The sequence below is a fragment of the Microdochium trichocladiopsis genome (genome assembly GCF_020744255.1).
Source record: "Microdochium trichocladiopsis strain MPI-CAGE-CH-0230 chromosome Unknown B0I36scaffold_1, whole genome shotgun sequence".
In the NCBI taxonomy this organism is placed as follows: Eukaryota; Fungi; Ascomycota; class Sordariomycetes; order Xylariales; family Microdochiaceae; genus Microdochium; species Microdochium trichocladiopsis.
The window spans coordinates 18,110-36,603 of record NW_025763544.1 but is presented as its reverse complement, the minus strand read 5'-3'; the positions used below and the strand labels follow the sequence as shown (position 1 = coordinate 36,603).

General features: G+C 58.3%; 8 protein-coding genes across 8 annotated transcripts; 5 read left to right on the top strand and 3 right to left on the bottom strand.

The window, feature by feature from the left end:
• Nucleotides 1–20: 20 nt before the first annotated feature.
• Nucleotides 21–604, top strand: B0I36DRAFT_356972 (uncharacterized protein; the record flags this gene model as incomplete). The annotated part of the gene is made up of 3 exons (XM_046157726.1): nt 21–195; nt 286–509; nt 590–604. 3 exons carry the CDS (start codon nt 21–23, stop codon nt 602–604), a joined length of 414 nt encoding a protein of 137 aa, XP_046017614.1.
• A 263-nt stretch (nt 605–867) lies between these two features.
• Nucleotides 868–3,124, bottom strand: B0I36DRAFT_343428 (uncharacterized protein; the record flags this gene model as incomplete). Its single annotated transcript, XM_046156160.1, has 4 exons — nt 868–1,404; nt 1,500–1,913; nt 1,994–2,992; nt 3,089–3,124. 4 exons carry the CDS (start codon nt 3,122–3,124, stop codon nt 868–870), a joined length of 1,986 nt encoding a protein of 661 aa, XP_046017613.1.
• A 1,131-nt stretch (nt 3,125–4,255) lies between these two features.
• B0I36DRAFT_356970 (pyridoxal phosphate-dependent transferase) lies at nt 4,256–5,723 on the top strand (the record flags this gene model as incomplete). The annotated part of the gene is made up of 2 exons (XM_046157725.1): nt 4,256–4,302; nt 4,391–5,723. The coding sequence occupies 2 exons, from the start codon at nt 4,256–4,258 to the stop codon at nt 5,721–5,723; spliced, it is 1,380 nt and encodes a 459-aa protein (XP_046017612.1).
• Nucleotides 5,724–7,011: 1,288 nt separating this feature from the next.
• On the top strand, nt 7,012–8,690 carry B0I36DRAFT_233252 (putative allantoate permease; the record flags this gene model as incomplete). Its single annotated transcript, XM_046149220.1, has 3 exons — nt 7,012–7,311; nt 7,399–8,278; nt 8,356–8,690. 3 exons carry the CDS (start codon nt 7,012–7,014, stop codon nt 8,688–8,690), a joined length of 1,515 nt encoding a protein of 504 aa, XP_046017611.1.
• Nucleotides 8,691–9,325: 635 nt separating this feature from the next.
• On the bottom strand, nt 9,326–10,310 carry B0I36DRAFT_356968 (short-chain dehydrogenase/reductase; the record flags this gene model as incomplete). Its single annotated transcript, XM_046157724.1, has 3 exons — nt 9,326–9,566; nt 9,651–10,142; nt 10,261–10,310. 3 exons carry the CDS (start codon nt 10,308–10,310, stop codon nt 9,326–9,328), a joined length of 783 nt encoding a protein of 260 aa, XP_046017610.1.
• A 915-nt stretch (nt 10,311–11,225) lies between these two features.
• Nucleotides 11,226–12,715, top strand: B0I36DRAFT_233133 (Aldehyde/histidinol dehydrogenase; the record flags this gene model as incomplete). The annotated part of the gene is made up of 2 exons (XM_046149206.1): nt 11,226–11,624; nt 11,717–12,715. 2 exons carry the CDS (start codon nt 11,226–11,228, stop codon nt 12,713–12,715), a joined length of 1,398 nt encoding a protein of 465 aa, XP_046017609.1.
• A 1,062-nt stretch (nt 12,716–13,777) lies between these two features.
• On the top strand, nt 13,778–15,194 carry B0I36DRAFT_233580 (putative serine dehydratase domain-containing protein; the record flags this gene model as incomplete). The annotated part of the gene is made up of 3 exons (XM_046149239.1): nt 13,778–13,948; nt 14,068–14,184; nt 14,262–15,194. The coding sequence occupies 3 exons, from the start codon at nt 13,778–13,780 to the stop codon at nt 15,192–15,194; spliced, it is 1,221 nt and encodes a 406-aa protein (XP_046017608.1).
• A 446-nt stretch (nt 15,195–15,640) lies between these two features.
• B0I36DRAFT_390092 (uncharacterized protein) lies at nt 15,641–17,511 on the bottom strand (the record flags this gene model as incomplete). Its single annotated transcript, XM_046161382.1, has 2 exons — nt 15,641–17,346; nt 17,446–17,511. 2 exons carry the CDS (start codon nt 17,509–17,511, stop codon nt 15,754–15,756), a joined length of 1,659 nt encoding a protein of 552 aa, XP_046017607.1. The 3' UTR covers nt 15,641–15,753.
• Nucleotides 17,512–18,494: the final 983 nt, after the last annotated feature.

Genomic DNA, 18,494 nt, shown 5'->3' with positions numbered 1-18,494 from the left:
AAGCAGCATTGCAGAGCATCATGGCCATCCTTGACTACGAGTACGACGCGCAGGCCATCTCGCCCGAGATTAAGCGCGGAATTGACTTCCTCTACGAAGCTGCGGACCGCAAGGAGGCCGTGGATGCCTGGGCTGGCTCGTTCAGCAAGGAAGGCAAGCTGATCAAGGGCGATTTCCAACCAGTCGGCGTTCCCGGTAGGTCCTGCTCGCTGTGGTGCCGAGTCTTGCCAAACAAAGAGACGGTCCTTGTGATTCGATCGAGCTTGCTGACAAGTGGGCAAATAGCTCTGCGAGATTACATGGCCGACAGCTGGAACAACACCGACTCGCGCGTCCACGACGTCAAGAAGGTGTCGGTGCTGCAGGCCTCCCCATTGACGCTCAAGATCGAGGGCGTCACAACCTACCAGCGATCAACAGGCAAGGAGCAGCAGGGCACCTGGTCGGCCGAGCAGAGCTATGTGAAGGAAGATGGAATGCAAAAAATTTCCGAGTACAAGATCAGCTTTGTAAGCACTCGCCCGCGAGGGCCCTGTGGCCGCCACAAGTGGTCCTCCGTCGGTTCGCATACTAACGCCACTTTCTTCAGAACATGCTCTACTAGAACAGAACTCCGCTGCCACCCGGCGCGCGAGTGAGCCACAAGTTAGAAGCGGCGGCTCGCTAATGGCCAAGGGGTGAGGCAGGTGGAAGGACTTGGGGGCGCAAATCAGGATACTGTGGCACTATCATTCCTCTGTGTTATCAAGAGCAAGATACTTCTGGATCAATACTAGATTGTCTTTCTTCACAAGTCTCCCTTTCACGCCGAGTCCGAAATTCGGCAGCAACACCACAGCCAATATTGAGTGCGATGACCTTTTTGAATCAGAAGCTGAACAGATCGACGCCGTTGAGAGACATGTCAGGCGCGAACTGGATCTTGTCGTAGTCGACGTCCTCGGCGCGCGGTTTGTAGACCATTTCGCTGATGAGGACGATGACGGCCTCGTGGACATGCTGCATGCGCAGCTCGTCCAGAACCCGCTCCATGGTGGCCTTGCGATCCCCTGTGAGCAGATACGCACCGTGCCGCGCTGTCGGAGCCGATGTTGTTGTTGCCGTAGGCAGCACCGGCGGCGCAGCATCGAGAACTGCGGCCGCGCCGGTGCCGCCGGCAACGCCAATATCGCTGCAGACCTGGTCCAGCGTGGCCACGTCAAACATTGCCTCAATCAGGAGTTGGTACGCTTGCAAGAAGATGGCTGCACCTGGCCACCTGGCCGAGAAGCCCATCAGGTTGCGCTGGCAGCTTTTGACGCCAAGGAGTGTCTCAGGCATGTAAAACACGGGGGTTCGCATCATGGGCACGGTTATGAAGTAGCAGCACAGGAGCATAATGCCCAGGCGGAACTGATACACAAGCTAGGGGCACGTTAGTCTATATGTATGTATCAACGATGGGAGATCTGTTGGAGAAGCTGTGGCTTTCGCCACAAAGAAGTAGTGAAAACACCCACCGATGACCAAGTCCAGTACATGAGGGTGTCGCTCTCCTGCGAGATGCGGAAGGTGCGGCACGTTTCGCTCCAGCTCTCAACGAGCTGCCCTATGTCGCCGGCACCCATGAGGTAAGGTTGTTCTTGCATCAGAATCGACAGGCTGTAGTCGTAGAGCTTTGACAGCGAAACCGGATTGTGGTACACAGGGTCACTGTCGCGTGGACTGGCACTGGCGACCATGGGGATGCTGGACTTCCAGCGGTGCAGCTCATCCTTGAGTCGCGAGCGTGAGACCTTGCGGAACGGATCACTCTGGTCGAGCTGCCCAAGCTTGGTGCTGTTGTGTCGGATCCGGGACTGGATGCATCGCAGTCGGAAAAGGTGCTCAAAGAAGCCGTACTCACGCCGGTTAAGCGTCATACGTGACACATACTAGAACAACTGCATGCATATGCACGACGACTTATTAGCTCCTTGTCTCCCAGTTGACCTGCCGGAATGCCATCACTTACTGTGTCGTCCAGAAACTCAAAGACATAGAAGCGGTCAAACGTCCACGCTGAGGAGACAACTTCGTTGAGTATGTGAGAGCTCATGATTGTGAGCCGTCGCATGTGTTCGTAGTTTGAGTTCAAGCCGTGCTGAACACGGCCACTCGCGCCGCTTGCCTCGGGGATGCTGGTTTCGTTTGCCAGGCTTGCGCAGTTGGTGAGCACGAGCATCATGTCGCCCGGGATCGCACTGGGCGAAGGATTGTGGAATGCGTAGAGAAGCATGAGCAGCGAGGCCTGCGTCCGCACAAGCGCCGAAGGGTTCTCCGACACACGAACGAAGTGGCCTCGGACTGCACTGGTATAGAGCGTATTTGCATGTAGTGAATGCTGACAGTCGGCGCGGAATGAGCTGCAGGCCAGAGCGCTGATGGCGAGCGCCAGCAGCAGGACGAAGATGTCTGCCGACTCGACGTTGTCAGGGTCGCGCTTCCAGGCCACATAGGCCGCTCGCCACGACGATGCCTCCAAGAACGACCACTGAGGCTGGATGTGCTGGAAGTAGACGTCGGCATAGTGATCCATCCAGTCTTCGCCGACAGAGATGACAATGTCACTGAGTGGCCGTAGCAGCGGCCTGCCACTGCCATGAGCCAGCATGCGCCCTTGAAACCCATGACCTTCACGTCTGTGGCTCTGCGTCGGGGACGAGGTCGTGAGTGAAGGCGAGTGCGAGGCGGCAGCATGCATCGACTGGGCAAGATCCAGCGCTGGCGACGACTCCGCCAGGGCGCCGCCATCCGCGTCTTCCTCCTCCTCTTCAACTTCCTCCTCCTCCTCGGCGACGTCCTGCTGCGGCGCCCACGGAGAGATGATATTGCGCCCACTGCCGCCGTCTGAGGTGCCCTGAGAAGCTGCCGTTCCAGACATTCTACGGTCTTTGGCGGCAACCTCAACTTCGAGCTGGCGCAGGTAACCGATGGGCACTGTGGCAAAAGCCCCGTCTCGCCGAGCCCCGAACTGGACACACTCGGTTCCAGTCCGCCTGCACTCCCCACAGGTGGGCACTGCATGGTCGCAGCGTTTCTTGCGGCGGCGGCAGCGGACGCAGGCTACCTGACGCGGCTGCTTGCGCTCGCCAGGTGTCGTCATCGTCGGCCTTCTGTCCGCTCCGTCTCTCGGGTTCGAGGAGTGGCACGGGCGACGGCGCGGAGTTCGAAGACGGACAAGTGTTAAGAATGATGTCTCGAATGGGATCCTTCCCACGTAGCTGCCAGTGCCGGACCGTTGATGGCAGGAGAGGGATGGAAGCGGGATGGATTCCTGTAGGACCCACCAGAAGCAAGCGGCCCTGCTGTTTCTGGAAGTCGAACCTCGCCGTGTATCGGGAGCCACTCGAAACAAAGTCCAAGCTCCGCAAAGACGAGTTTCTACACTATCTTCAATGCTTAGGGAACTGAAAATGGGGCCGCTTTCGCTGGCCCAAGAGACGTGAGGGACTAGCACAAGATTGCGAGCGTGGCAAGATGGGGAACCCTGTCGTCTTCACCAAGGCTGGGTTCGAGCTGACCTGTTGGACTGGACGGGTGCCTGTCCGGGCTCCTCCACTGGTTGCGTCTTGCGTCTCGGCAGTCCAGGGGGAACGGAAGTGCTCTTCAGACTTCCCGCACTCCTTCGTGGCCTGGGGGCGGGGAGCCGGCCTGCTCGTCCCGGGCCCCCCACATTCATGGAACTAAGGCTTGGACGAAGCTGTGCAGACGAGCAGCCAAAATGCGTCGAGTCAAGGGGCCTCGGATTTGGTGGTTCAGCGTGCCAGCACAGTGTTGCAGTTGTACCGTATCATCCGATAGATAAGGAGGCGCCAAATACTTGGATAAGCACCACGGCCAGCCTGTCGACTTATCTCTCGGCTCCTAACCAAAATCGGGTCTCCTGTGATAGCGGGCACCGTAGATGCCTGCCCGTCGGACTCTTGGCCGCCCACAGTGGGGCTCCGGCACCGGGCATCGGACATCCGCGTAGCCAGGATCGGCGAGCGCGTGCTTTGCTTGCGCTTCGCTGCTCGAGTGAAGTAGCATATTCCAGCAATGCTGTGTTTCTCAGGCTGGGCTTGCTGCTAGCCTGATTGCGCATATGCCTCCACCCAATGGTGAGCCGTTGTTCTGATCGAAGACAACAAAAACTCGGCGACGCTTTCCTATGTAGTGGGCGCTTGGCTTGAACTTCGAAACACTTGCACACTTCTCAGCCGAGAAGGCTTTGTTAAGTAACAACAATTCAAACATGGGATCGACCGAACCAGATCAGAAGCCCATCAATCTCCAGCTTGGGTAAGATAGCCTGCCCCATTGACTCTCTGTCCCCCCCGTCACGCAGCTCGAGACTAATTCCGTGGCGCGTGTTATGCGTGCAATCTAGATGGCCGACTCCGTCTCTCTTTCCAACCAACGCTTTGGCCGAGGCAACACAGGCTGTTCTTCTCGATAGCGAGAGCGCTGCCGAGAGCCTCGTGTACGGACCCGATCCTGGCCATGTGTCACTCAGGTCACGCATTGCGTCCTGGCTAAGCGACTTCTATCAGCCCAGAGCTGGCCAAATCAACCCGGCGCGCCTCTTCGTGACCAACGGCGCTTCAGCAGCACTGGGTATGCTCCTGTCCAGATTCACCAGCCCTACGTACACCCGAACTATATGGATGGTGGAGCCCACCTACTTCTTGGCTTGTGCATCTTTCAACGATGCTGGGTTCGAGGGCCGCCTGAGAGGTGTCCCCGAAGATAATGAGGGGATAGACATCGACTTTCTGAGACGTTCCATTCAAGGTGTCGAGGCCCAAGCGCAAGCAACAGGTGCTCAGAAGCCACCTAGTTCCAAGGCCAAAGTCTTCCGCCATATTATATATGTCGTCCCGACCTTCAGCAATCCCAGTGGCAAGATCATGTCGCTTAGGAGACGTGAGCAGCTGGTGCGTCTGGCACGCGAGTTTGACGCTTGCATCATCTCCGACGATGTCTACGACTGGCTGCGGTGGCCTGCCAGCGAGGCCAAGGGCAATGGCAGTGTCGACGATAAACAGCTGCCGCCTCCGCCGCCACGGCTCGTGGACATCGACCGTGCTCTGCCTGGCGGGTCTCCGTGGGGCAATGCCGTGAGCAATGGCTCATTCTCCAAGATTGTTGCCCCCGGTGTGAGGGTCGGCTGGGTAGAAGGCTCACCACTGCTTAGTGCAGACCTCTGTAAGTTCGGAGCAGTCGTCTCGGGTGGCTCTCAGGGCCACTTGTCGTCCATGTTCGTCGGACATCTGCTGCAGTCTGGCGCGCTTGAGCAACACATCTATCAGGCGTTGATCCCCGTGTATCAGCAACGCTATTACGCCATGATGGAGTCCATTAAAACTCACTTGTACCCCCTTGGGATAACTGTGGCCCCACTCGGTACGTGTGAAGAGGACAGAGGGGATGGTCATCTGCCTGTTGTGGGCGGCTTTTTCTTGTTTCTGAGGTTTCCCAAGGACTCGCCGCCCGTTTCCAAGGTCGCCGAATATGCTTTATCACACCTTGGCTTACGGATCGCTCATGGAGACCTGATGACTGTCCGGGGAGACGCCGATGGCCTGATCAGGGCGAAACAGACCTTCGGGCAAGGTGCCAGGCTGTGCTGGGCCTGGCACGGCGAAGACGAGATCGACGAGGGCATCCAGAGGCTAGCTATCGCCTTTCAAAGCGTAGTACAGGGCCCCACCATATCATAGGCCATGATAGGATCAATCAAAGTATCTGGCCTTCCTTGTGTCCCAGAGCTGCCTTGCATACGTGATCATCAGAATCACTTGCCGAGGCCAACAGATAGCCTACTTGAATAGGTTTTGCCTGGTTTTCACAATTCCGGCTCCGTCACTCACAAGCTGCTCTCTCATGCTATTTTGGCAGATAGCTCGAGGCCGTAGCGGGCCTGTTCTCGTCAGGATAAAATGATAGAACAGGGGCAGGATAGACCAAGTTTGATAAGACAGCGTACCTGTATCCCGACACCCCCCAAATTCCGACACCCCGTTCGCACCAAAACTTAGCTATTTGAAATGGCAATAACTCTTCCACGTATGTATCTGAGCCTCAAAGAAGTTTATACCTGGAAGAAAATTGAACTATCCTTCCATAGTTAAAATTTGATCAGAATCCATTGGGATTTAGAGCTCCACCGAGTTTTCAAAGCTAGAACATAGCTTAACTATGCGATTTTAGCACTTCCTTTACAATTTACTAGTAATTAAACAAAAATAGATGAATAAAATCAGACTTGCGCTCGATATTAAGGGATATGGTTAGTAGCGACTGTAATTTATTCGGTGTTTTTCAACTTGTTCTGGATGCACGAATGGCCGTTGAAGAAATCACATAGTTAAGGAGGCTTCATTTTGGTGCAAATGTCGGAATTGGGGGGGTGTCGGAATACAGGTACGGTGTCTTAAAGCCCGACGTCGATGTCTCGTCCTTACGAGGTAGAGCTCCCTCACCTGCTCCACTGCCAAGTGAGCAGCAGCACCATCAGACACTCGGCCTGGATGTTCCGCGTGGTCCCGCTAGCCGGGAAGCCGATGACGGGGACCGCTTATCTTATCCACGTTGCAAGGACCGAGGGTCGCACTTTTGTCCGGCCCGGGCCAGGGCCCCCCAGAGTCGGACCTCAAGCGCCGATAACCCGCCCAGCACCGTGCTTCGCCTCCCAAAACACCACAGGCAGTTGATTGATCGGATAACGAGCACTATCTTGTGGCTGCGCAGTAGTTACACCTGCAAGGGGCCCTAGATAGGAACGCGCGCACGAGCAAGCACCTGCGGCGTGCTGCCTTGCTATTGCTTTATAGGACTGTTGACCAATTCCCGGATTTCTGGGACCCCCAATCAACACGGTCCGCACCATCCACTGGTCACGCAACAATCCACAATCGAAAGGCCGTGTAACCAAGACGCCAAACGCAGACAACGGAGATTGCCAGCGTCCAGATGTCGGATACGAAGCAAGCCGGCTTCAACACAGATATGCCCATCTCTGCCAGCGATGGCGATCATCTGCGAGCCCGTAAGGGCGCGAATGTGGGCGGCGGAGCAGACATCGCAGCGGCATTGGCCGACCAGTTTTCCAACGAGCCCGACTACGACCGAGAGGAAGAGGTCAAGCTGCGCTGGAAGCTGGATCTACGCCTGATCCCGATCCTATGGCTCAACATCGTGCTGCCGGCGATGGACAAGATCACGCCATCGACAGCGGCCCTATATGGCTTCCGTGAGGACCTCGACCTCAAGGGTGAGGAGTATGCTTGGGTAGGGTCCGCATTCTACGTAAGTGGTGGGCTACCGTGAACGTGATTGAATTGCGTATACAAGAGTTGTGCCAGCTGACAATTCGCGGCACTCGGCTGCTCTCAGTTCGGCTATCTCCTGTGGTGCTTCCCCTCGGCGCAGATCCTGCAGCGACTGCCTATAGCAAAGTCAATGTGCGCCGTCATGACCATCTGGGGTTTTGTCCTCATCGGCGCCGGCTTTGCCCACAGTTTCATCCCAATGATCATCACACGAGTCCTCCTCGGTGCGCTCGAGGCACCCGTAGCACCTGGCAACTTCATCATCATGACAATGTGGTATACCCGCGAGGAACAGCCGATCCGCGCCGGCTTGTTCTATACAGGCCTTGCAACGCTCATCACTGGCACCTGTGGCTGGGCGGTAGGCTTCCTACCTCGAGAGTACGGCTGGCGCAGCTTCTTCTGGATCACGGGTGGCGTGTCCATCCTCTATGGCGTCGTGGTCGGTATTTTCCTGCCCGACAACCCCGTCAAAGCAAAGTTCATCACGGAGCGCGAGCGTTTCGTGGCCATTGAGCGCATGCGAGCGGACCAAACCGGCATCGAAAACAAGACGTTCAGCCGCACTCAGCTGTGGGAGGTATTCAAGGACCCGAAGACCTGGCTCATGTTCTTCTTCAACATCTGGGTCTCCATCCCCAACGGCGGCCTGACCAACTTCGCCCCGCTCATCATCAACGGATTAGGATTCTCGAGCCAGCGGTCCACCCTCCTCATGATGCCGACTGGCGTCATCCAGACCCTCAGCAGCTACGTGTGCAATTTTGGCGTCTACTACTGCGCTAAACGGTTCACGAACATGCAGCTTCGCGGTGCCTTTGTCATTGGCGGCCTGATGGTTGGCATGATCGCTACCGTGCTGCTTTACACGTTGCCACTCGACAGCTACACTAGCCGTCTCCTGGCTTTGTACTGGTCATACTTCTACCTCGGACCCTACATTGGTAAGTCTTTTTCCTCCGTCCTTACCATCAACGCGCGACCTGCTTGTCACGGGAAATCATGCTGACAAACCAGGTAGTTGCTCTCGGCATGAACAGCGCCAACACAGCCGGCCACACGAAGAAGGTTACACTCAACGCCGTCGTGTTCGGCGCCTACTGTGTCAGCAACATCATTGGACCACAATTCTTCAAGTCTGCTCAGGCCCCGTTGTACCCGCTCGGGATGGGTGCCATGCTCGTGGCGTACGCTCTCAGCATCGTGACCATGATGCTGTACATGCTTTATTGCTGGCGCGAGAATCGCAGACGCGACAAGGTGGACGACACGGCCAGTGACCAGAGAGTGCACGCCGACACTGATTTCCAGGATCTGACGGACTTTGAGAACATCCATTTCAGATACGTGTGGTAGTGGTGGATCTCCTGTATGACATTGAGTACGCTGCGTGGTTACGAATCAGTGGGACTGGCTGGGGCCAGCTGTGTGGATAACGGGTATTATGCTTGTCTTGTGGTAGTCTTACATACACTCGTGTAGGGCACCAGAGACTTGTGATGCCGGACTCCTGCTGTTATTCCTGGTTCTTAATACTCCATGGTGCACTCCTGAAGTTGAACTCATGTATAGAGAAGCCCATCGTAAAGGGAGTGCATCTATGCTGCACGCGTCACCCAGAGTGGTTGTTTGGCGGGGCATTTGTAGTAACAAAGTGATAAGCTTGATATATCTGGAAGCACGGAAGGTCGAAATACTCGTGCCCAAATCTTCAAATGAGTTCAAACACACGGCCCATGGTGGAGTTTCTTGGGCCTGTTGCACGTTGGGTATCTTGCAAGGCCCAGGGTGCAACGCCCGCCTTTATCACATGTGCCATCCGCCGCTTTCGGCCTGGTAACATGACCCTTTCATGCGAAAGATTCAGCTATAAAATTTGCTGCTCTTGACTACAACAACAACAAAACTACGATTTCGCTGTTATATGCTTCTGCTTCCGGCCCAGCTTTACTCGTCATGGCCTCCTGGCTGTCACCTCTTCCCTGTGGCATTCATCGGCCTTGATTTTTCGGGGCTGCGATGGCTGGGCCTTCTGGCGTCACGTAGGCCTTGGTCAAGCCTCCATCGACGACAAAATCGGTAGCGTTTACGAAGCTGCTCTCGTCCGAGGCCAGGAAGACTGCCGCCCAGGCCTGTTCAATCGCCTCGCCAAAGCGGCCGCTGGGAAAGTGCACCTCCCGCCTGAACCGCTTGGCCTGGTCGTCACCGAGGAATTCCTGCAGCATGGGAGTGCTACATAGGGACATGTCAGTCACCGGTTGCGAACGTAGAGCGAAAAAGCAAGGCCGAGACTGCTGAAAGATCATAACAACATACTTGAGAGGTGCTGGGCATAGTGAGTTGAAGCGGTAGCCCTCCCGCGCGTGTACGACTGCCAGCTCACGAGTGAGTGCAAGGACTGCGCCCTTGCTGGCGGTGTTGATGATGCTGCCCTTGGTCTTCTTGTGCTTGCGCAGCGAGCGGACGGCATGCTTGGATCCGTACCAGACGCCCTTGACATTGATATTCATGGTCAGGTCCCAGATGTTGTCCGGGCACTCCTCGGCGTCACCATCCTTGGGATGCATGATGCCAGCGTTGTTGAACATGACGTCCACACCGCCCCAGCCGTCAACGGCTGCTACCGCAGCCTCAACATCGGCCTCATTGGACACGTCGACGACACGGGTGGCGACCTGCCCATCGTGCTTAGGCACTAGCTCCTGGACCTTAGCCAGAGCCTTCTGAAGGGCCGCCTCGTTGACGTCGGTCAGCAGGACGGAAGCGCCTTCCTGGAGCATAAGGATCGCTGTCTCCAAGCCGACGCCGCTGCAAGAAGAGACGACTCAAAGTTAGTCTCATTGTCACAGGCTGTGAGATGTGACCGGCAGGGCGCAGGGTTCGCCAGCAAACAACTCAAAACGTGGATTCGGCAAGGGGCCCTTACCCAGCGGCGCCGGTGACAATGGCGTTCTTGCCCGCGAGTCTTGCAACCATGTTGACAAAGGGTGACACTCAAGTGGATGTGGAGCTGGGAAGCTTTAGCAAAAGAGAAAGACGGTTATCAGGAGCCTCAAAGTGCCGGACAGAGTCGAAGTCGAGGCGCAACACGAGCTGCCAGGCCTCCTACTCGCAGGCCCTCTCCGTGCGGCCCTTTTTATGGCACGTCATGGCACGCGTGTGCGCTGCCAGCGGCAACCAACCAGGCGCCATAAGGCTCAATCCGGGGCAACAGGGACGACACGCCGCCGCTGAGAAGATGGATCGCCAGAGGTTAGGGCGGGACCCTCTGACTTGGACCCTCTGATATGGACAACTCCGATTCGGTGCCCCGCCCGAACCACCACCATGAGCCAAAGGGGCGGACTAAACAGCGGGAGGCTGGCGGGCAAAGGCCGCCCATCGCACACATGGAGCGTCGGGGTCCCAAGAACGGCACAGCCGGGGATATCGAGCTTCTAGAGATCATGCCGGCCGCGCCATGACTCGCACTCGTAGCCCCAGGGAGGTGCTACACGGTGGCGGTCTAGATGCTGCGCGCATGCGGTCCTCCCCGTCCCCGCCCACCGTGGTTGCCACCGCGCAGTCGCGGTCTTGCTATCGGACACGTCGGAGTCCCCTCCGCGACCCGGACTGATTGTGCCTAGACGAGTAAGAACGCAAGCTGTCGGTATCCTGCCCATCACGAGGGCGGGATGCTCAGGGCCATGCTCAGCTGGCAGGGCCAACGCGGGAAGCCCTGAAGAAAAAGGAAGCCCCGCAACAAAGGGCCGGGGATAGTTCTGTGCCTCTCATCACCTTGAGCGTCATACGCCTGGCGATTTACGCAGACTCCCATACTAGCCCGGACTTCTATCCTCTTGCCCACAAGGCGACAGAGTCAACAGTAGCATACGAGTCCCTGGCAGCAAGATGGCCACGATCCGCACCATCTCCCCCTCCACCAACCAGGTTGTGGTTGAGCAGCCGGCCACCAGCATCGGGCAGGCCCGCGACATCGCCAGGCGATCCCGCGATGCCTTTGCCTCGTTCAAGCTTCTACCCATGACAGAGCGCCGGGCCATTGTCGTCAAGGCGCTCGGGCTGATCCAGGAACGCAAGATGGCCCTTGGTCGCGAACTTTCGGAGCAGATGGGCCGCCCCATCGCCTATTCACACAAGGAGATCGAAACGATGCAAAAGCGCGCCGACTATCTGCTCGAGATCGCAGATGAGGCCCTCGCGCCGCTACCCGGCAAGCCAGAGAACGGCTTCAGGCGCCAAATCAAGAAGATCCCTCGCGGCCCTACGCTGGTTGTCTTTGCGTGGAACGTGAGTGCGGACATTGGCTGGCTCTGCCACCCTGCTCAAAGCATACAAATACATAGAAAAATTGCCGCGGATGCTGATGTTCTTGTGGACAGTTTCCCTACCTCATCATCGTCAATGCCCTGGTGCCCGCTCTTTTGACGGGTAACAGCGTCATCCTCAAGCCGTCGCCGCAGACGCCGCTTGTCGCTACGCGCCTCGTCGAGATCTTTGAGGAGGCCGGCCTGCCCAAGGACGTGCTCACCGTGGTCCAGTCGGGTGACCCGGAGACAATCAAGCAGCTGGTGCAGATGCCCGAGATTGAGCTCGTCAGCTTCACAGGCTCGACGGCCGGTGGACTCGCTATTCAGGAGGCATCGGCGGTGCGCTTCCTGCCCCTGAACCTCGAGCTGGGCGGCAACGACGCAGCCTACGTGCGTGCCGACGCCGACCTGGCCTACGTCGCCGCACAGCTTGTCGACGGCGCCGTTTTCAACGCCGGCCAGAGCTGCTGCGCGGTCGAGCGCATCTACGTGCACGCCGACGTGCACGACCGCTTCGTCGAGGAGCTGCAGAAGGAGCTGCAGACATACAAGCTGGGCGACCCTCTCGACCCGTCGACCATGGTCGGCCCCGTCGTCTCGCGGGCTGCACAGGCCGCCATCGCGGCGCAGGTGCAGGACGCGCTGGCCAAAGGCGCAGTTGACGCAACGCCGCCCAACGCCAGCTTCGCAAGTGCGCCGTCCGAGGGCAACTATGTGGCGCCAGTGCTGCTGACGGGAGTGACGCACGACATGCAGGTGATGCGCGAGGAGACGTTTGGCCCGGTCATCCCCGTTGCCCGGGTCGCCAGCGATGCCGAGGCTGTGGCGCTCATGAACGACAGCGACTACGGACTGACGGCCAGCGTGTGGACGCGCGACCTGCCCGCGGGGGAGGCGCTGCTCGAGCAGCTCGAGGCCGGCACCGTCTTTGTGAACCGCTGCGACTACCCAAACCCGGACCTCGCCTGGACTGGCTGGAAGAAATCCGGCCTCGGTTGCACCCTCGGCCCGCGCGGCTTTGATGCATTTTTCAAGCTCAAGAGTTACCATGTCAAGGAGAACCAAGCATGAGGTCCTAGAGTGTCTGCAAAGTCCGGGCGATAGATGTGTGGAATTATGCCGCCATTGATGTATATAGAGAGTCACGCACACACACACTTATCACTATATAAATATTCACAAGATCAAGGACTCACACCCAATGTGAAACGTTCCGCTGTACCCCAGCTCACAGCTTGGAATCAACGTATGGCCGCGAAGCACAATCAAATGAGCACGCCCCATACCCCAAGGAGTGCTTCATAGGAGATTTCACAGGACTGCAGGACCGGCCGCATCGCGTATCACACCCGGCCACCGTCAAATCCTTGGGCTTTTTTGTGCCATGGATGTGGCATGAATGACGACGACCGCGCGACCGAGCGAACTGCCAAGCCGACATTGCCCCTCACCCCCAACTTGTCCGAGCAAACTGCCCAAAGTGGAAGCCAAATGCAGGAACGCGCCAATCGTGTTCCATCTCCGCACCCTGAGCTCTCAGATACCAGAGTCCGCCACCCCTGTAACTTTGCAGCGGACCTGCTGACCCGCCCGTCTCGTTCCTCCGCCAAGTTGGAGAAAGCATATCAATTTGGAGAAAGCCTGTCAGGTTGGAGAAGGCTCGGCCGAGGATGCTTAGTGAATGCGATACACCTCAGATGCAACCCGACATTGTCTCGTGCGTAGTGCTTGAGTGGAGTCGTGCCGCATAGAACCAACGACAACTATAACCCGGTATAAGGGCCGGCTTTCTTGAGTGAGCCTACGCTTGCACAAGCCCTACTTGGTGGAGCAGCGCGATGACTCGCCTCGCAGAATAGTCCGCGCGCGGACACGGCAACCGTGTGGCCCGGGTGCCGTAATGCTCCAGGCAACCCACCCACAGCCGCCACAGCCCGCCGACGGCTCGGCCGCACGGCCCCGTCTCGACAAGACAGCTCATTGTGGACGGCCTTGTGCATACTCGAGTCAGCCCACATCAATCCACGCCAGCTGCCCCGCCACCACAAGTCACACTCCTTGAGGCAGCAGTCGAGTCTGTCCCGTTGCAACAGTCGCTGTCTCCTTACGTATCGCCATCTCGAAGGCCAAACCATGGACCATACACTCGAGCACCATGCCTCGTACATTGGCAAACCCATCTCCGCATTGCCAACACCGGCCCTCGTCATCAGCCTGCCCGTGCTCCGCCGCAACATCGATGCACTGCACAAACACGTCGAGGAGCTGGGCATCGGCTTTCGGCCGCACGTCAAGACGCTCAAGGTAAGTGGCCCAGCCCGAGTGCCAGCGGGCAGCGCAAATGAACAAACAGTGCGGGAGCGCCCGCAGCTCTTCAAGGACCAGTCGTGGGCAAATTGCTGACCTTCTCTGCGATTGCACAGACGCTTGAAGTCACCAGGCTCATGCTGAAAGGAGGCAAATATCGATCGATTGTTGCGTCAACGCTGGCCGAAGTCCATGGCGTATTACCGCTCGTTGAAGAAGGGTTACTGGACGAGGTTAGCAGCCAGCCATTGAGCCGAGCGTCTGCCTGACGAGCCTACAGGCGTGAAAATCCAGTTAACACACTCCGCAGTGCCTCTACGGCATGCCCATCTACCCCGGCTGCCTCCCGCGGCTAGCCGAGCTGCGTAAGAAGGTGCGCATCCAGCTCATGGTGGACAACGAGCAGCAGGTTGCGGCGCTGGAGGAGACTTTCGAAACACACGGTGGCAGCGCGTCATGGGACGTCTTCATCAAGCTCGACGTCGGCTCGCGCCGAGCCGGCGTGGACCAGGCCGACACGGAAGCGCTTCGCAGCCTCGTGGACCGTGTCGACTCGTCCGCCGCCACGACACTGCACGGCTTCTACGTCCACGCCGGGCACTCGTACGGCGGCCGCCGGCGCGACGAAGCGGAGGCCACCCTGAACGTCGAGCTATCGGCCGTACTGGCGGCTGCGGCGCTTGCAGGCAACGACCGCGAACTGGTTGTCTCGATCGGGTCCACGCCGACGGCCCACGTTGTAGCGAGCCTCAAGGCTGCCGTGCCGCACAACGTCCGGCTGGAGCTCCACGCAGGCAACTATCCGGCCAACGACCTGCAGCAGTTGTCGACGGGAGTCATTGCTGAGGCCGATCAGGCGGCTCGGGTCGTCGCCGAGGTGTGCAGTGTGTATCCTCGCCGCAACGAGGCACTCATCAACGCGGGCGTCGTGGCTATGTCACGCGAGGTAGCTGGAGCTTATCCGGGCTTCGGCCGTGTCGTTGGCAAGCCTGACTGGGGCATCGTTAGGCTTTCGCAAGAGCACGGCATCATCGGCAATACCAGCGCCGTGGATTCGGATCAGAGTGCGAGTAGGGGGCAGGCACCGGGGGTAGAAGGCGTCAGCGAGCAATTTGCCGTTGGCCAGCGCGTCTCATTGTGCTGCAACCACGTTTGCATCACTGCGGCAGCCTTCTTTGCGTTCTACATTGTTGATGATCACGATGTTGTTCAGGAGACCTGGGTGCCTTGGAAAGGCTGGTAGCCTGAACTTGTATCATCGGTGCTGGCTGAAGATGTCGAAGCCTTCGGCAACGATTCGGTTATAGATCGTGCGCACCCCTTTCGGCATGTTCTTGATAAATGCTGGATCACTGAACAAGATTGAGGCGTACTCATTTGGAACTGTTCATAAGTTCGAAGGGCTTGAACGGCAGATTGCGGCAGATTGCGTATACGAGAGCGGAGAACATAAGAAAAACCGGCACCATTGCCTTATGTCTGTATAGCTGTAGAGAACAGAACGAACTATCACGATGCGGCCTACGAGTTCAACCGTACCCAGTACTTGACTGCGGGTATGAAGCCTCATTGTCATCTTTCGACGCACTTGTTATGCCTCGACTAGCTCCACGAGAGGTCTGTGAAGGGTTCGGCATGGCCGTCTGCTGAGAGCCCTGCAACGGTGTCCGTGGGTGAGCAGCGCTGTGAGCGGCTGGCCCAGAACAGTTGGCGATCGAGATCCTCTCGCCAGAGCCCCGCGACAGACTATTCCCCCGGCTCTAAAAGGCGCTCGTTGTTGCCTAGACAATCCGGCAAAAACCTTAGAGATCCTCCCGTCCTAACTTGTACCCGCCTAGACACCCTGTCTGGAACAGGCCTTCCGGATCGTACTGCTTGCTCACCTCTCTCAGGAACCGCAAATTCTCCTCGCCGTAGCCGCCCAGCGGCCTCTGCCACTCACTGGCGTAATTGGCGAAGCGATACCGGTGCTCACTGCCCAGCTGTCTACTCGCCGCCTCGGTCTCGTCAACACAGTCCTGCATGACTCTCTTGACAATTCCGTCGTGCTGGACATCGACCCAGCTGCAGCAGAAGAGGACTATCACGACGGGGTCCTTGATTGTGTCTCCCTCGAGGCCGAGAGAATTGGGGTCACCCTTGTTGACCCAGCGCGGATTGAGGGTCTGGAAGACGATGCAGAACGCCGTGTCGGTGGCCTTGAGCGCGGACAGCCGAGTCTTGTGCTTGTCAAAGACGGCGACGGCGGCGCGCAGCGTAGGCAGGTCCATCCGGAAGCCCGTGACGCAGTACGCCTGGCGCAGGCCAGCTGGGGACATGAGGCCGTTTTGGCGCACGGCATCGGCGTGCGAGAAGGTGCCGCGGGCCGTGCGGATGCCCCAGATCCTCCTGCCTAGCGGCGAGGAGCGCCAGTACGCCGGCCAGGTCTTGTCGCCGATCCTACGAGGCCCATCGGAAGTGGAAGGGGAGGGTGACGAGGACGAGGATGAGGGAAGGACGGTGTAGAAGAGCTGCGTGACCCAGAGAGACATGCCCAACGCGGGCATGTGGGCAAGACTCAGGATGGGCGTCGCCACGTTGGGGTCAAAGCCGCCGGGCGTCGCGGCCTGGATGGCGTCATCATGGTACGCGCGCAGGACCGAGTCTGACTGCAGAAATGCGGGCGTCACGGTGGCGCTCAGCCACACGGGGCCGCCCGGGCACACGCGGAGGGAAAACTCGGCGACGACGCCAAAGTTGTTGAGCCCGCCCTTGAGTGCCCGCCAGAGGTCCGCGTTCTCAGCCTCGGACGCGACGACGACACGCCCGTCGGCAAGGACGACCGTGTAGCGCACCACGTTGGAGCACATGAGCCCGCGGTGGCCCGAGAAGTACGAGATGCCACCGCCCAGCGTCGAGCCGCCCACGCCAACGGGGGTCGAGCGCCCGCCCACGACGGTGAGGCCCTGCGGATCGAGGAAGTGGTAGACGGCCTCCCACGTGCATCCGCCGCCCACACGGAGCTCCGTCTGGTCCGCCGAGAGGGCGAGGGTGCTCAGCCGCGAGAGGTCCAGCAGGACCCCGTCCCGAGCGCCGGCCACGCCCTGCGCCGGATTCGCGCCCGTACAGCGGACCGCAAAGAGCCCATGGCCAGCGATGCTGCTGTTGTTGCTATTGCGGCGGAGGGTGTGCTCCCGGGCGAGGTGCCGCACCGCGATGCTGAGCTCGTCGACGTCGCGCGGCTGGACGACACAAGCGGGCTCGAACTGCATGTCGCGATTCTGCAGTGAAAAATGCCCGTCGATGGCCGTGGTGAAGGCCTCGGGCTGGTCCTGGGGCAGCACAACGCGGCCCCCCGGCAGGGCCGCGGCGAGCTCTGAGATGTACGCTGCGGGCGGCGGCAGCGCGGCGAGGCGCTTATGCGTCGCAGTGATGGCGGCGAGCCTGGCAGCCGAGGCAGAGGCTGCGGCATTCGTGCTCGAGGAGCGGCCAGACCACTGGTGCCATGTCCAGACAGCAACGAGGGCGGCGGCGGCGGCGGCCACCAAGGTCGGAGTCGAGAGGGCGCTGGTATAAAGCATGGTCAGTCGTGGTAGTTGGCTCTGATCGCGGCCGCTGTATTTTGCATCGCTTCCGGCTGCTTATCTTCGGTCGCGGACGCTACTTATAGTCGCAGGTCCAGAACGGCCGTGCGGCAGCTTCGGCGAGTGCTGAAGGGGCTTCAGGGACCTAATTAGCCCTCGTAACCGTCGAACCTGTAATCGGCCTTGGCACGTCAGCACGCCCTGGGTCCGGCGGGGTCGACGTGTCTTATTTTTAGTTACAGCCAGTTTAGTCCCCCGCTAAGTCCGAGTACGATAATCCCAAGCAATAGGTCGCAGGCTAGCGATAAGTGCAGGGGTAGTGCCAGGACCGAGTTGAGTCCCAAGAGCGCAAGACAACGGGCGTCGAAAGCCGAAAGGCTCGGCCTGCTATTCGGTTGCGTGTTGGCATGCACATTTGAGTTTTTTTGAGGTTCTCGTCGTTACATACTATCATTACGCACGTTCTCACCGCAGCTTCACAAAACAGGGGCACTCAAGAGTTGACGGGCTTGATTTCTCTCCTTCTCTATTAAACCCCGAAGAAACACAGGGCGAATAAACATATGTGATAGTATCTTGTTCTCGATTTCGCAGGTCTGTAGGGATTCACGTTCAGAGACTCTTTATCATAGACAGCAGAGTAGTTTCATCACTTGCCACGAGTCGAGGCTGGCTTGAATATAGAAATTTAAGAGAAGCACATAATCCCATTTAGTCTAGGTAATAGCTTGGCGTTAGGCCTTCCATAAGGCAACTAGACGGTATTGAAAGACAACCTGAGATCAGGTAACGCTATATACATAGTGTTCGAACTATATTTGCCCCTAACATCGTTCTTGCGGAGAGGGCAGGACGGCACGATAAGGGCAAATCACAACAACTTGACTTGGCGGAGGCAAGCCAAGGCGCGCGGCGATTCCAGCATGGACAACATGTAGAGCAACTTGACAGTGGAAAACAGCTCACCAAGAAGCTAGATC